This window comes from Aethalodelphis obliquidens, unplaced genomic scaffold, assembly GCF_003676395.1.
Source record: "Aethalodelphis obliquidens isolate GAN/ISIS:26980383/991018 unplaced genomic scaffold, ASM367639v1 scaffold39, whole genome shotgun sequence".
NCBI classification, from domain to species: Eukaryota; Metazoa; Chordata; class Mammalia; order Artiodactyla; family Delphinidae; genus Aethalodelphis; species Aethalodelphis obliquidens.
The window spans coordinates 15,580,901-15,598,361 of NW_020837983.1; the positions used below are offsets into that span (position 1 = coordinate 15,580,901).

At 40.7% G+C, this 17,461-nt stretch overlaps 1 protein-coding gene across 2 annotated transcripts in view; it reads left to right on the plus strand.

Moving 5' to 3' along the window:
* Positions 1 to 17,461, plus strand: part of OXR1 (oxidation resistance 1) — a 454,493-nt gene that overhangs the window by 77,060 nt on the left and 359,972 nt on the right. For both annotated transcript variants that reach the window (XM_027131593.1, XM_027131595.1), the window contains exon 2: positions 4,529 to 4,702. In XM_027131593.1, the coding sequence (XP_026987394.1) occupies positions 4,680 to 4,702 (23 nt within the window). In that variant the 5' untranslated portion in view covers positions 4,529 to 4,679. The remainder of the gene's footprint in view (positions 1 to 4,528; positions 4,703 to 17,461) is intronic.

Sequence of the window (17,461 nt, forward strand, 5' to 3'; positions counted from 1 at the left end):
AAGATATTTCCTCTGGAACGTTTGCACTGATAAGCAATGAATTGTTTAAATGTCACTTAAGAGAATAACAAGCCCACTAACAAGGCCTTTGAAAAACTCTGCATCATAAAAATGCAAACAGAGACTTCCCTGTGGCGCAGTGGTTAAGAATCTGCCTGCCAGTGCAGGGGACACGGGTTTGATCCCTGGTCTGGGAGGATCCCACATGCCGCAGAGCAACTAAGCCTGTGCGCCACAACTACTGAGCCTGCACTCTAGAGCCCGTGCTGCAACTACTGAAGCCTGAGCACCTAGGGCCCGTGCTCTGCAAGAAGAGAAGCTACCGCAATGAGAAGCCCAAGCACTGCAACAAAGAGTAGCGCCTGCTCAACGCGACTAGAGAAAGCCTGCACAGGAAGGAAGACCCAATGCAGCCATAAATAAATAAATAAATAAAATTAAAAAAAAATACAAACATAGCAGGCTTTTTTTGTGTGCATTTTCCAACTCAGTAAACTTTACTGAGTACCTCAAGGTGCATATCCTTGAAGAAATAAGTAAGATAGTTATAAGATGCAAATAAAAATAAAAGATGCCAGAATACCGAAATGAATGTCAGAGTGATTATTGTAATTTTGAGTGGTCACTATGAATTTTTTTGTGTTCAAATATTTTATTTTTATAAACATCTAGGTTTAAAGTCAGAAAAATTCAACTCTTTTTTTTTTTTTTACAAATCCACATTTAATATAAGCTTATTAAAATCCAAGTTGATAGTGATTGCAGGTAAAGTACATTAAGAAAAGATTATGCTTTTTAACAATATTGCCAGCACCTTAGGAAATTTTTCTGGACTTTAAGGACTAAAAACAAGACTCTCTCAAAGACAGACTTCCCTGGTGGTGCAGTGGTTAAGAATCCACCTGCCAATGCAGGGGACACAGGTTCGAGCCCTGGTCCGGGAAGACCCCACATGCCGCAGAGCAACTAAGCCCATGCACCACAACTGCTGAGCCTGTGCTGTAGAGCCCTCAAGCCACAACTACTGAGTCTGTGTACCACAACTACTGAAGCCTGCGCGCCTAGAGCCTGTGCTCTGCAACAAGCGAAGCCACCAAAACGAGAAGCCTGCACACTGCAAAGAAGAGTAGACCCAGCTCACTGCAACTAGGGGAAGCCCACACACAGCAACGAAGACCCAATGCAGCCATAAATAAATAGATAGATAGATAGATAGATAGATGAAAAAAACAAGAACAAAAAAAAACTCTCTCAAAGAAAAATGAACCAGACAGAGTTAATTCAAGACTATTGCAATAGGGAAGAGAGACTGAACTCAACTCTGCTGAAACAAAAGTCAGGAAGGTTTTTAAGTGCTGGGATGAGCTAGTAGAAAAATACTGGAAGATATTAGGGGGAGGTTGGTCAATGTGATTAGGCATCTGTCTTTGCTGATTGGTACATATGGAAGTTAGGCTCCTGTCCTCCCACAGAGAGTGGGCAATAGAGTGCTATCTCCCTTTACATTTACATTTCAAAGGGATGCCTCTCAGGTCCTGGAGAAGAACATTCCTGGGTTGTAAAACTGGCCAGAGGCTGGAAGAAGGGCAGAGAGTGAATTTACGATGGCAGTTTTTCTAAGGTGAATGCTCTAAGAAAGGGGATGTCAGCGGCCCACGGTCAAGAAAAAGCCTGTCTAAAGTTTAGTCAGGCTGAATGGAATGATAAGAGGCTGTCTTGGTCGACTCTTCACTTACATTAAGTAGTACCATGTACACTGACAATATTTGACCATTTTTGACCTACAAAAACAACAGTTTCATATGGCTTGATCAAAGATCCTGGATCAAATTTCTTTGCTTGTTATTTCCTAATTTTGCAGAAGCAAACATGTCTGGAACTGTGGTCTTTGTTATGCCCTTTCTCACTCTAAAACAGAGTTGGGGATGGTTTTATATGTATTTACATAAATACAGTATGTATACGTGTGTGTGTTTATCAAAAAGAGGTTAAAGATTAAAGTTGGCAAAAAATGCAAAAATGGATTAGCACTAAAAAAGCAGACCTCAAGGCCTTATATAGTTCTTAAGGAAATATCATAAATTTGTTTCAAAGCTTCCCATAAGTTAAAGCAAGGAAATAAGCAGCAGTTGCAATAATGCACCCCTGTTGTTGAATAGGGTTCAAGCAAACCAGATTGAAGCAAACCAGACATTTAGGACAATGGTTTTCCCGATGTTGAGATCTGGCACCTTTTTCCACTGAGTACTTGTGAGGGCAATATTTTTGTGTTGGCTAATGTTTCACCTAATAGCTGATAGCTATTAGCTGATACCTAATAGCTTATATCACAGGCCTGGTTTTTGCTTGTTTACTTATTATTTTCTTCAGTGATGTCCCTCAGTGCAAACTCTTGGCCAAACACCAAAGTATAATTCAGTAAAAGTAATTTAGTTAGGTATTAAAATAATAACATCCAGACATACGTTTCTTTAAAGATAGAATTAAGAATATCTAGAAGGATGAATTGTGTCAGACAGTATTACATACTTTTGGGGGGGGAGGAGAGGGGTGGTAACCAAACCCTTGATAAGAATCAGGTAATACAGATTGTGAGAGTTTGCAGTTACCAGTTTGGGGAGCAGAATTTGGGGTTCCCATATCCTTAATAGATGTAAGCCCATATGTGTTAACAATTACCCAAGGGCAGGATGGACTTGAAAGCTTCTTGGACTGTAAGATGCTTTAAGACACGGACTTTCTAGCTGCTTACGCCACAAGCAGGCAGGGTCTATTAAAATTAGAATCCATTAGAATTATGGTACTTTCTCTATTCCCCTATAGCTTCTTGTATGCCTTTGAACGTACACAACGATTTTCAGCATGCATTTTATTTTGCTTTATTTTTTACGTGATGGCATCTGTGTTAGACAGTGAATTCTTTGTGAGCAAAGGCTATGTTTTATTCATCTTTGTGTCCTTAGTACTTAGTTAGGGCCTTGTAAATAGTGGGGAACGAAAAACATTTTGTTGATTCTAGGAATGACTTAAGAAAACTGAAGAAGTTTGATATTTAAAATTACATATCAAATATGTAAAATTACCAGTGAACAATGGATCAATTCCACTTCCCCTCTGTCCCATGTTGTCACTTTGCAGTAGGTGCAGCATCATAAAATATTGGGGGTAAAGGTCACAGAGTCTCAATCATGATGGCAGACAGCGCTAGTTTTCTCACAAGACCCACTTCCCCCCTCTTCCTTTCTAATAGGCACCTTGGTTTTTGGTTGGACAGATGGCTGCCTGGGATAATGACTGCATTTTCCAGTCTCCCTTAGAATAGGAGTGGTCATGTGGCTACACTCCAGTGAATGAAATGAAAGTAGAAATTTCATGCGTCAATTTTAGGGTGCGTCCTTCTTTCCCTCTTCCTATTTTCTGCTGGCTGGATGCAGACACACTTCCTGGACTCAGCAGCTGCTTGGAGCATGATGGGGAACCACTTGTTGAGATTGATGAGACAACAGAAAAGGAGCCTACATCTCTGGTGTCCGCGGAGTTGCTATATGCACCTTGGACTTGTTAAGACTCAAGATTTGTTTTTGAAACTTGCAGCCAAACCTAGTGGTAGTAGTGGGGGGCATGTTTTCTTTAGAAATCCTTCCCAAATCTCTTGAATGGGTTGGAAGCCCCTCTTCTGTGCTCCCATGTACTCTGTGTAAACCTTTCTTATCCTATTTCATTACAAGTATCTTTTTTACATAAAACTTTTTTTGAGGGCAGGAACAATGTCTTATTCATGTGCCATTTATCTTTATCCCTGAACTGTACCTAGGACAGACTAAATGCACATAGTGTATGTTCAATGAATGTTTGTTAACACTCCTGGATTAATGACCTGAACTAATGAAAGTGCCTAAAATAGTATCATGGAATTGATTGCACCCTCAGAAAACTTTTGGTTCAAGATCATAGAACACTGTACACAGTATATGCTGCAAAAAAGTGTGTGGAACTGTTTGTTATATAAAAACACACTGCTTATCTCCCATGTGTTCCTCATTATAAATTTTCATTTGCTCGGATGTAGTAATGAATGATTTTTTATTAAAGCTTTGGATAGGACAACAGTTTGTGCCAAGGAGCTTTTTTTTTTTCCAGTATCTGCTACTGACTAATCAAGATGTTGATCTGATCTTTTTATCACAAGTATATAAAACTGATTTAGAAAGCATAATTGATTGACCCTATGGGGAAAAAGTTCAGTGCCTCTAAAAAATATATTCTCTTCCCTCCTTGTATTCTCTACTTCAGGGAATTAACATTTTATTAACCTTTCAATTTATTTTCAAGAAAAAGCATTCAGCTCATCACAAACTTGATTTAATTTTCTTTGGTTTATGACATGTCTTATATTTTAAGAAAAAAATTCATATTTTCTTTTGTGTGACTTATACGATGACAAAACTATTGACCTGGATGAAATAAATCTGTGAAAAGTTATATAGATCAGGTACTAAAGATATCATTTTCTTCCTTTTCTTTCCAGGTCTTCTCAGACTGTGAGTAACTTAGTGGTTTGTGCATCGTTGTGGTAGCCAAGCTAAAATTCCTGGTGGCCTTGTCCGCTTGATCTACTCATTCCCTACTCTGAAACCAAGAGAAGACTGTGCCACAAGAGTCCTCCAGAAATTGCTACAATGTCTGTATCTAATTTATCATGGTAAGTGAATGACTTCCTAACTTTAAATGCAAATACACATATATCATGAAGCAATATTTTATAAGTTGTATGGTCAGAACTAAAACAGGGAGAGAACTTAAAAATCTGTTTTCAAGAAATTGTTGTCCTATGTTAGGGTGAGGAAGGCAACCTAGAATTAAAAGTTTGGCACTTTCAGTGGTGTCTGGGGACTCTGGAAGGGGTTCAAGCCTCCCACTGAATCCGCATGATATCCACTGCCTTTCTTTTCAGCACATTCTGGGAGAGAGAGGGATAGGAATATAATATCCTTTCAACATTCATATCCTCTGTGATATGCCCAGATTCAGGACTAACAAGCTGTAAGCGTGGCTCTAAGGGTAGGATAGACATTTTCTCATCAATACTTTTCTTCAGACTTCCTATTTCAACAGACCTACCCAAATTAAACTGAGTAGAACTCAAATATGGAAGAGAAATTTCCTTTATAGATTGATACCTCTAAACAGCTGGCATTCTGAATAATCTCTGACTTACACTTCATGTTTAAAAGCTGTTCGTGGTTTTAAAAACATGAAGATATTTTTCTGGCAAATAATCAACAACTTTTCCTTGGCAATGAAGAGCAGTACTAGCAGGGATGAATTTTAAGCCATTTTATTGAACCTTGGATTTTTTTCTGTATATAAAGAGCTGAACAAGTGATATTATACAAATTCACGGTATTCAATATGTGAATGTCAGAAAAACCTGGTAATCTTTTCTGTTTCCTTAAGAGCCCATCTTATCCTTGTCTTCAGTTTGTACTGGAACCATAGATAGCATCAGATTAAAGACGAGTTTCTGCAGTGTAATTCCATGCATTTAGTTTTAGTTAAGTAAACAATTTCTTTAGGGCAGAGGATGGAATCATCTGTTTAGATTTAGAGTAGTATTTCTGAGGGACCCATTTTTATGGATGCCTTAGACTATATCCTTGGGTCCCTACTGGGTGCTAAGGATCTCAGTTTGGAAAAAAAAAAATAATTGAAGAAGCTGAAATATATTCTGTAAAAATAAATGAAAAAAAATTTAAGTTATGAATTATTACTGCAAAATGTTTCCTTTTATATTATTATGAAAATAAAATTATCGTTAAAATTTAAAAACTAAACTATTTCTGTAAAACTTGTGAACCCATTCAAACCCCTAAAAGAATTATACGCCTGGCAGACAGTGTGTGTTGGAGGTGAATCCTCAAAAGGAAGACTGCATACCAAAGAAGAAAAAGAAAGAGAAGGAGGAAGGGGAGGGGACAGAAGAGGAGAAGAAAGAGGAGGGGGAGGGGGAGGGAGAGGGTTGGGGGAAGAGAAGATGAGTAAGAAGCAGGAGAGGGAGAGGGAGATTAAAACACACATGTGATTGCCATAGCTCAAGGTAGGCTGTGGTGTGGCCTGGTTCACAGAGTCAGGAGAAAGCTGACACAGGAACCTGTCCTTGGTTTGTACCTCAATGAACAGATACCTTGATGTGAGTGAACACCACACAAAGAGAAAGATTGTATCTTGTGGTTCCAGTCCAATTGTCCAGCCTGGCTCTTAGAATTTAGTGGCTGTTCTATAAACTTGTGCTGTGTGAATGAGTGAAAAAAAATGCAAAGCAGGTAATTCAATGGGAAATTAATGTTTTTATTCGAGAAGAGAATTAAAAGTTAAAAAGTAAAAATTATGAGAGTATCTTATAGATTTCATATATCTTAAATTTGTTAGAATTCTTTCCATGTTAAAGGTTCAGATTTTACAGAGATAATTCTTGGATATTTTCATTCGATGGTATCCTTAATCCTGGCCACAACTGATGTTCCATGTTAGATTTCCACATAGGGAGCTCTTGGTTTGCTTGACCAGTGTCATCCCTTCATACAACTGTGTGCCATTTGGCACTTCCATTCTCCCTCTTAGAATTTGGGCTCCCCACATACCGGCAAGAACGAAGTATAGAAAGGAAATCTAAGATATGCAAAACAAATCATTGATTTATTTCACTTACACCCAGTTTAGAAATCATTAATCTTCTTTCTTCACATTAACCTTTGTAATTCTTCTTTATTTCCTAACATTTCTCATCTACAATTTGGGAAACATTATCTTATAAATATTTGAATACAGATGCATGGTAACTCATCAATTCTCTGTGAGAATTTCTCACAGATCTACATTAATTTAGTGAAATTATTATAGTCTAGGGTCTGGCTCTCTGTTTTGAAATCCAAAAACTAAGATGTGAAAATAGTGACATTGGAAAATAAACTGGGTTGCCAGACTACTAATTTAAATAAAATATGTAGGTAATTTTTAAGTTTGCGGGATGCTTGCTTTGGCCTGACCAGTGCATCCTCTAACTGTTACAGAAAACTATCTGAGAATCTAAATCAGAAGTTTGGCTGATGTCACGTTGTCATGGCAAGGAGAGTTATACGCTTCCAGAGTTCAAAGGAAACAGGATAGGCTGCGCCTGGCAGGATTACCTGTCAATAAGGGATGTATCTGCCACATACCACCATCTGTTTCTCAGGGCAGCTTCTTCATGGCTAGGAGTTAGAGGAACACTGTCAGTGTTTGTCACTCTGATTCTTCTGTTCCATGTCTGCCAGACTCTCCTCAGCTTGGCTTTCTCATTAATGTTAGCACCGCCTTTATAGTCAAAACTTACTTCAATCTGTGAATAGTTTGCTCTGCCTACCATGATTTTGTACATACCTGACCATAACCGTGTGTTGATTTTAAAATTTAACTCTGAGGCTTAATGGGAGAAGAAATGCCTAATTGTGATCCCTACGCATAACCTAGGAATTTAGAAAATATAGGTTAAGATACTTACATTCATATTTACAACTATCCAAGCAATCCTCCCAGCTTTGAAATACCGGTATAAGAAAATTGTCTTTTTACATATTAAAACCAAAAAAACTTCTTGCTCTAGAAGTTATGTGTATGACCCCTGAAAAAATATAAAATAACTTGGCCCTTTCATGCAGAATCTCAAAAAGAAATACAATCTAGGAAAGTTCCAAATTTCTGGGAAATTATGAAGTGTCAATCAGGTAAGGAGGTTGGTGGGAATTGATTACGAGTCACACAGGGACACAAAACGGGTGTTTCATGAATCTTTGTCTTTAGTAAACAATTACCAGAGGGAGACAATGATTGAGTTGACGTTGGTTAAGATAGAGACAGAGGGATGTACAGAATCCATTGCAGACGTCCACAGACAGGTGAGAGGTTCGAGGCTATGATCTGAGGGAAAGAATGGTTGCTGGTAGCAGAGATAATTAGCAGGGGACATGAGGAGGTACAAAGAGTTGAGAAAGGATCCTATGTCTATAGCACAAAGAGGGAAAAGCGATGATGCCGAGAAGCGCTTGGAAGAAATTTCAGTGCTTCCTTTTCTGATAATCATCCTCAATCCCTCCTTTTAAAAATGTTTTTATAAGATGTATATGTACATATATAATATATATAAACATTTTATATGTACATATATGTAATGTTTTAAAATATACACTTTTTACAACATGCAATCTAAGTAAATATTATCAAGAGTGAACATTTACATGGCATTTACCATGTACTAGGCACTTTTTTTTAGATACTTTGTCCATATACTCCTCACAACAACCTTCTTAGGAATGTAATATTGTTATTTGCATTTCCACAAATGGAAAAGTTAGGCGCAGAAAGTTAAGTAATTTGCCCAATATGATACAGCCACTGAGCAGAGAGTTAGGAAATGAAGGCCGCCAGCCATTTAGTGCTCCTAACCACTAAACTACCCCTGTGAAACCAAAAACTCTCGGTGTGAAAACAATATCCCTGCTCTGCGCGTGTGGCTTCAAAGCAAGCGCTCTAGTTCCCATTTCCAACCAGAATGCTTCCCTTAATTTCCTCCAATAGGGATATCCTGGCATCTGTCCTGGAAGGAAGGGAGTGTGCGGACCAGGAACCCTAGCAGGCATTAGCAAGGCAGGATGTGGAATGAGCCCCCTGATTTCTGAGGGGCGGTAAGGAGGTTGTTACTAGCAGAAACTTAGTTCCAAAATTCCATAAAGTGAGCTAACTACTAAACTACTAAATATACTACTAAATGTAAATCTTAGTTCCACTTGTTATGTTACAGGGTAGAAATTGTCAGGTTTTCAGCGTAATACCAAAGAAGCACACCAGAGAGATGCCAGCTCTTTGCTGTAGTTCAGCTGAAGTGGCTCTTCAAGTGCGCGTCTCATAGAGACCCTCCACTGCTAAATCCAGTACTTCCTGCCTCCCCAGACCATCTTGCAGCCTCAGCTTCCACTATTTTAGTGTTACTGTACATATGTAGGTCAGCGTTTAGAGAGAGATTCTAGTAGTGGCTCAACTTACTTTGCCAAATGACGTCTCTTTGACCCCAAATTATTTTTCACTGTGATATCTGCACACACTTCAGCTTTTGCCCTATGGTGTCTTAAAGACATTATGGCACCTGACAGAGGCGAAGGCAATTCAACTAGAGCCAGGTAGGGGAGGAAGAGGATAGTGGATGAAAGCAAGAAGCCAAACAGGCAGTCAAAATCAGTTGAGCATCTGTAATGTGCCATGTGCTAAACACAGAGCGGTGTTGGTGGAAAGTAATAACTGCTCTTTTAGGAGCTTATAGTTTGGCTGGGAAGACTAAGTGAGGTTGACCCTTGAACAACGTGGGTTTTAACTGCACAGGTTCGCTTATATGGGAATTTTTTTCAATAAATACAGTTGGCCCTCAGTATCTGCATATGTGGAAACCGTACTGGACTCGAGCTTGGTGGATTTTGATATCCTTGGCAGGTCCTGGAATCAGTCCCCTGCAGATAGCGAGGGAGATGACTGTAATCAAATAACTGATTTAATGTGATAAGCGCTCTAAGAGGATGTCCAGGGTGTTTTGAAAATCAAAATGGATATTTGTTTTTTCTGCTTGGGAAGAAATGCTTTATTTTTCAGAAATACAAATGCACCTCTTGCATTTGTTTCTAAAAATTAAGAAATATGCTAGTTACAAAGAGTTAAACGCTCTACAATTATAAAGCAGAAATAAAAAATGAACGAAATCCTGTCATTCATAGAAAGCCACTGTTATAAATGTGAGATATATTCTTTTCTACATATACTCACATCTTTTTGCAAAAATGGACTCAAACCATGCATGATAATTTGCCATCTTCTGTTTTCACTGAACAGTTTCTACAGCCATCTCTCTATTTGAAGGGTATAAAGTGACATCATCACGTGTAAAGTCTGGTGACACTGTATGGCAGTACTGTTATTTATTTCAGCCATCCAGATTGGACCTTCTTATGTTTTCTAATTTTTGTTTTTACTATTGTAAATATTGATACTTCTCGTGAGATGAAAAATTTTCAAACATTGCTGGGTCACAAGGTACTGTGCCATTCAGAGTACCTGGCAAGGCCCTATCTTGTTGCAGCTCCTGGAATTGCAGACATCAAGGCTCTGGAGAAAATATGGGATTTCTGAGAAAGTGTCTTGTCAACTCATCTCCTTTTTTATTTTAGAAAAGGACCCATCATGTATGCTAACCCTTTCACCAGATGTTTAACCTCACTAACATTGAAAATGTGCTGATAACTGTCAAAGAAATATTTTCTTATATTTGACTAATAGAATTTTATCAAAAGTCAACAAAATATTCTATCACGCATGCCCATAGGTTGGAAATATAACAAAAGTCTGAATTCTGTAAGTTATTGAGATATTGACTAAATTTAGAAGCAATGAATGGTTTTTATTGAATATGCCTGTAGTATAAAATGCTATTATGAATGTGGGGAAGTTCAGTAATGCTGTAATAGGAGATTAAAACTAATTTGAATTATCTTCTTTATCCAAATATAGTGTGTTAGAATCCTAGAATTGAAAAAGATGCAAAATTTGGTTTGTCAGATTATTCACATTATTTATAATATTTTTATCTAAGTTCTTCTTTAATGAATAAATGAAGAAATGTATCATTCCATATCATTCTTTGGCACCTGCATTTAGGAGAAAAAAAAATTCTAGAGAGATGGAGCAGCCTGTTTATTCTAAGGAAGGGGGAGAAGGGGAAGAATCAGGATCTTTCCTCAAATTGGGAGATTGGGATTGACACATATATACTATTGATACTATGTGTAAAATAGACAACTGCTGGGAACATACTGCATAGCACAGGGAACTCTACTTAATGCACTGTAGTGTCCTAAATGGAGGGGATATATATATATATATGTATGGCTGATTCATTTTGCTGTGTAGTGGAAGCTAACACAACATTGTAAAGCAACTATACTCTGATAAAAATTAATTAAAAAAAGAAGTAAATATTAAAAAAATTGCCTTAGCCACTCTACTGCAAACTACTTGTCCTATTTACACTGTTAAATAGTAGGCTCTCAGGGACAGGATCTGCAGTGGCAGAGGAAGCAGAGATTTGAATTGTCTCTATTTCTGGAGGGATCAGAACCCACAGGGGGAAAAATGTGGTTAAGTAGAGATTGCAAGGGAAGTTTTGATCCTGAGTTTTACAGTAAAGGTTAAAAGTCAATTGTCAACAGCCTACTATTGGAGAAGAGGGAAAAAATAAAAAGGTTACCCATAAATATAAAGCTAACACTTTGAACTGAAAAAAAGATGAGAGCTTCTGAGTGATAGGACAGGCTTAGCTGGTTAGGTACTGTGAGTATTTCTCAGTGTGGTGAGTGCATGTTGAATGAATAACTAGTATATTAAGGTACTGGGAAGAGAGAGTATATGTATGTGTGTGTGTATATATATATATATGCATATATATATATATACACACACACATTCTTTTTCATATTCTTTTCCATTATGCTTTATCACAGGATATTGAATACAGTTCCCTGTGATATACAGTAGGACTTTGTTGTTTATCCATTCTATATATAATGCATCTGCTCATCCCAAACTCCCAGCCCTTCCCTCCCCCAACCGCCCACTCCCCACAACCATAAATTTGTTCTCTCTGTGAGTCTGTTTCTGTTTCTTAGATAAGTTCATTTGTGTCATGTTTTAGATTCCACATATAAGTGATATAGTATGGTATTTGTCTTTCTCTTTCTGACTTACTCCACTTAGTATGATAATCTCTAGGTCCATCCATGTTGCTGCAAATGGCATTATTTCATTCTTTTGTATGGCTGAGTAGTATTCCATTGTATATAGGTACATCTTCTTTATCCACTCCTCTGTCGATGGACATTTAGGTTGTTTCCATGTCTTGGCTATTGTGAGTGGTGGAGTTCAGCTTGATTTTAAAACTATTCCAGTTCAACTGAGAAAAAAAAAATCACTTTTCAGGTCAATTGGATTGTCATTAAAAGAGTTAGATTTATTCATTTATACTTGTTTTTATGTTTTTTTCTAAAGAATAGGTTTATTGTTATGAGTTGTATAGGAATCTAAAAGTAATTCCTGTACAGAGAGTAATTAGTATATTTTAATTGCATTATTTTTATGTAAATTAGAATTTTTTATGGTTATATTCATGCATTTCTTCATTCAACAAATATTTTGAGTGCCTACAATGTGCAATTTTCAGTGCTGTGGATAGAATAATAAATGAAACAAGCCCCTACTCTCATTAAAATTACATTCTAGTGCTGAAGACAAATAAATTAACAAATATGTTTTATAATATCAGATAGTGGTAAGGATTTTTTTTTTGATTTGTATGTGTTTTATTCTATATTAGTCTCTTAAATAGAAAACAAAAAGTGGAGCTACAAACCTAAATTACGATAGTACTAGCTTTTCTCATTGCCTGTCTATCTACTTTTACCAGAGGTCTTTATTTCTTCATAAGGCTTTGAGTTACTGTCCAGGGTCCTTGACTCCAACCTGAAGAACTCCCTGTGGCAGGCAGGTCTGGTGGTTAAGAACTCTCTCGACTCTTGATTAACTGGGAATGTCTTGATTTCTCCCTCATTTTCAAAGGAAAGTTTTGCTAGATACAGGATTCTTGGTTGGCGGTTTCTTTCCTTCAACACTTCAAGTACATTGAGCCGTGCCATCTGGCCTCCGAGGCTCCTGATGAGAAATCTGCTCACGACCTTCCTGGCAAATCTTCTCTCAGCTTCATAGACTTTCATAATGTACCTTATCGTGTCTTATGCAACAGAACATTTTGTATAGTATCGTGAAGTCAGTTAAGTTGTAACATTATTTTGAGACCAGAATTTAAGGAAAAGGAATTGAATATTTCAAGTGTAGACATTATGAGGTCTTCAAAACTATTACACATTTTCAAACTAGAAACAAAAAGACCACTGAAGTATCCTACAGATTTTAATTTATAACAAAAGTGAATACCGATATCTAATAACACACGTACAGAAAAATTTCTTTGGGATCCTTTTTCCTAAGTGTAAAGGGGCCTTGAACTCAAAAAGTGAGAAAACCACTGGGGTTTATCCCCAGCGGTGATGGGTCCATTTCTTGCTCTGACCTCAGAATGCCCCACTGTGATGTAATTCACAAGAACCCAGCTAGGCAGGTATTTAGTCCTTAGAGCCCGGGAAGCTGCTTTTGGTGACCTGACGGCCTTGGACCCACAGTTAGCTTGTTTTTTCCTTGTTTCTGCCATTTTGTTGATTTTTTTTACTCTTTTCTCTACCCTTTTTTATTTTTCTCATTTTTCTTTGTTCTTTGCCTTTTTCTCATTTTTCTTTATTTTTCTCTCTTTATCATTTCTTATAGTTTTAAATTTGTTCTTCTCAATATTTTGGTGTTTCCTTTCCATTTCTTCTGCTTTCCTTTGTTCCTTTGTTCTTTTTCTCATTTTTATCTTAATTTTAGTTAGTATTGCCAGATTAGTACAGTTAGCATAGTCAGTATTGTTGGTATAGTTAGCGTAGTTGGTATAGTTAATACTTTATTAGCATAGGTAGTGTAGTTAGTACTAGTTAGCGCTGTTGGTACAGTTAGCATACTTAGCATTGTTAGTACAGTTAGCATTGTTAGTTAGCATAGTTAGCATTTCTAGTCAGTGCCGTCAGTCAGTGTAGTTAGCAGGTCACCATGATGGAGGGCCTCACAGCCAGCTCTGCTGACAAGGAGGCTCATATTGATGATTACGAGATCCTCCACACCATTGGTGAAGGCACCTTCGCTAAAGTGAAGCTGGCCCGGCACATTCTGACCGGGACACAGGTGGCTGTCAAGGTCATTAAGAAAAGGCGTCAGAGCTTATCAACTTTCCAGGAACATTTCCGGGAAGTGCGCAACCTGAAGGCTCTGAATCACCCCAATATTGTAAAACTGCTGGGGGTGATTGACACGGAGGAGACATTGTTCCTCGTGATGGAGTACCTCAGTGGGGGGGGACATGTTCAGCTATTTAGTGAACCATGGCCGTATGACAGAGGCGGAGGCCCGAGGCCCGTTCCAGCAGCTGGTCTCCGCCCTGCAGCACTGCCACGAGAGGGGCATCGTGCACCGGGACCTGAAGCCACCGAATATCCTCTTTGATTCTAACATGAATCTAAAACTGACAGACTTTGGCTTCAGCAACAAGTTTGATGACACTGCCAAACTGGACACGATCTGCGGCACACTCCCGTATGCTGCCCCAGAACTCTTGCTGGGGCAGAGCTACAGCGGCCCTGCGTTGGACGTGTGGAGCCTGGGAGTAGTGCTCTACACCATGGTAACTGCATGCCGGCCCTTTGTGGGAAAAGACGCCCACGAGCTGCGGAAGCAAATCCTACAAGGGCAGTACCCCATCCCACCTTACCTGTCTTTGGAGATAAGGGGTCTATTACAAAAAATGATTGCCCTCAACCCCAGTGACAGAGGCACCTTACCTGACCTCATGAGACACCCATGGGTGAACATGGGCCAGAAGGAGCCACTCCAGCCACCCTGTGAAGAGGACCCAGAGGTGACAATGGTGAGGACTCTGGGCATGACTCGCGATCAGGTCCAGGACCCAGGAACAGGCAGTGTGAGCTCCATGAAACAAATGGTGGGGTCCTCCATCATAACTGTGAGGCCCTTGCCTTCCAGGGACCTCAGTGGCAGTGAACGTGAGCCTTCTTCAAGCTCTGAGTTGTCCAGCCTGATAATCAGATGGCTCAACCAGGGAGAAAATCTGCAGCTGCAGGAAGACCAGCAGGCAGGGCAGAAGACCAGTGAGCCTGCCTGGCCCCCTCCCAGCCTGCAGTCGACGACTGCCACCCCCAGCCTGCAGTCGATGACTGCCATCCCCAGCTCAGCCCACCAGTGTGGCCCTGGGACATCCCTCTCCACCAGCAGCAGGATTGGAGCCCTAGAGGGAACCAGCTGCCCCCCGGGGGTGTCCAACACTGGAAGGTCCTCCCACGCTGAGCAGCCTGAGAGTATGTCCTTATCCACTCCCTCTGGCCACAGCCAGAAAAAGCAAGGGGTGGCTAGGAGAATCTGGAAGTTCACATTAAAACGCCTTTGTTGCAAGCTACCCTGCGAGGCGTGTTATAATAAAGTGAGCCCATCTGAACCCCTTGAATGACCGAGGCAGAAGGTCAGGCCACCACGCTCCCTGGGACCCAGTCCAGTGGAAGATTAGTGTGTTCTCTGCGCGGCCTTCAGAACCATCGTATCCAAGACCCTGACCACTCAGAGGATGGTCCGGAGCAGCCCAGGCGACTGAAAGAGAGACCACCGTGGCTGCAGGTCCACCCCTCAATCCCCACCTGCTTGAAACTTAAGAGAATGGACTGTCATTCCTGGGGCACGTCTCCCCTCCCCCACTCTTCTGTCTTCTGTGTTGGTGGGGGAGGGGGATAGTTCTTGTTCGAAGAACTCCTTGGTTCTTCCAATTCTAGTTAATAAACTTGATGCTCCAGAAAGATGTATCGCACTGTGCTTTGCATCGTCCCTGCACAGAATTGGGGCTGTGCATTTTCCAGTTAGACAAGTGTGTAGCCATGTAGTGCTTGGAGTTAATCAGAACAACTGAAGGGAAAAATGACCTAAGAGAATTAGCACAATGACTCCCAGCAGCAACAACTGCTGCACTGCAGGGCAGAAATGCAGGAAGTGTGAAGTACCTTCCTGCACTAACATTACCGAACATTTTCAGAAGGGCCGAGGGGAACTTTTGGTCCCTGCAGCCTGTGTTAATTACAACAGAGAGGCCCATGAAAAGATAAGAAGGTCCCGTGAACCAGCCTGTGCGCGGTGTGGTAAGGTCCCTGTGCAGCTGAGTTTCATGACTGTCGCGCAGCAGTTGGGCTCTCCTCTTCCCCCGTGCGGAAGGACCCTGATGCATGGGTTTATTTTATTTTTTTGATGTACACCATTTTAAAAGTCTTTATTGAATTTGTTACAATATTCCTTCCGTTTTATGTTTTGGTTTTCTTGGCCGCGAGGCACGTGGGATCTTGGTCCCTGACGAGGAATCCAACCCGCTCCCCCTGCACTGGAAGGCAAAGTCTTCACCACCTGACCGCCAGGGAAGTCTCTTTTTTAATTCCATTGCTTTGATGCATGGGTTGGACCACGGGGACTGGATGATTATACTAGATGATCACACTCTCAAAACACTAGATTTGTCAGCGTTCCCTGGTTCCCTGGTTCAATAAGCCCTTGAACACACGGGTGACTGGAGCAGGGGCTTCTTCCCAGAGGCCTCTCTCTGGGGGCACATGCTCTCGGAGGCATCACCTGCACAGTCCCATTGGCTCTCGTCTGCTTACAGGTCACTTGCCGACTGCGGAATCCTTCACCACAAGACACAGAGCACTCTGACCACGTGCCCATGAACCACCTAAGTACAGATACTCGAGGGGCAGTCCCAGATGTTACAGGGCTGGACCCAGCCATTGGCTTCTGGAGGTGCTCACAGAAGGCCTCACTCACTTCCTGCCCGTTGGCCATTACGCACTGGGGTCTCTGAACTCGGGCTCCCAAGTGGCCGCAAGTGGCACAACAATGTGTCCAGCGACCAAGCTCCCAGAAAGTCTCCAAAGCCCCACCTATCTATTGCACTTGTAAATACCACATTTCCCTGGTCTGGAGAGAAGTAAAGGTGAGAATCACCCGTGTCCTTTAAGCCAGTGCTCCAGTCATACACTTGCTCTCCTTGCTCAGAATTTGGATTCACTTGGGATTCAGTCTCTCTCTCTGCTCTTTCTTCTAGCACTTTAGAAGTAAAAAGAGTTCCCGTGAGTGCATTAATCTTTTGCATAATGTAGTGAAATGGCACTGGATTTCATAGTGATCCCTCGGACCTGTTCATCCTCTCTGCTGTCCATGTACCTTAACTTGCGTGCCAGGCGGCTGGAGATGATGCCATTGCTAGATATAAGACAGTCAGCCAGAGTAGCTTTTCCGTGGTCAACATGAGCCAAAACACAGATATTCCTGATGTTAGCCGTGCTTTTCTGGAGTTGAATCATATTATCCAAACTATTGAGCACCATGGTCACTTATTTCCTGTGACGGCTGCCGCCGCCCAGCCAGCCCAGCGCGAATCACAGCGCCGACCACCCAGTCTCCTGTTTCTTCAGGGAGGCAGATCTTGTTCTCCCATCTCCTCGCTCAGCTGCCTTACGAATAAACCCTCTCTTTGCTGCAGACCTCGGGGTCTCACTGTTTTGACTTGCTGTGCATCTCGACTTCTTTGTTCTTCTCTTTGTTTCTGCCCATTGAACTTCTCCCATTGCTGGCCGTCTCCCGGGTGGGGATTACGGAAATCTGGTGGAGGAGCATACTGGCAGGGCTGCGGGTG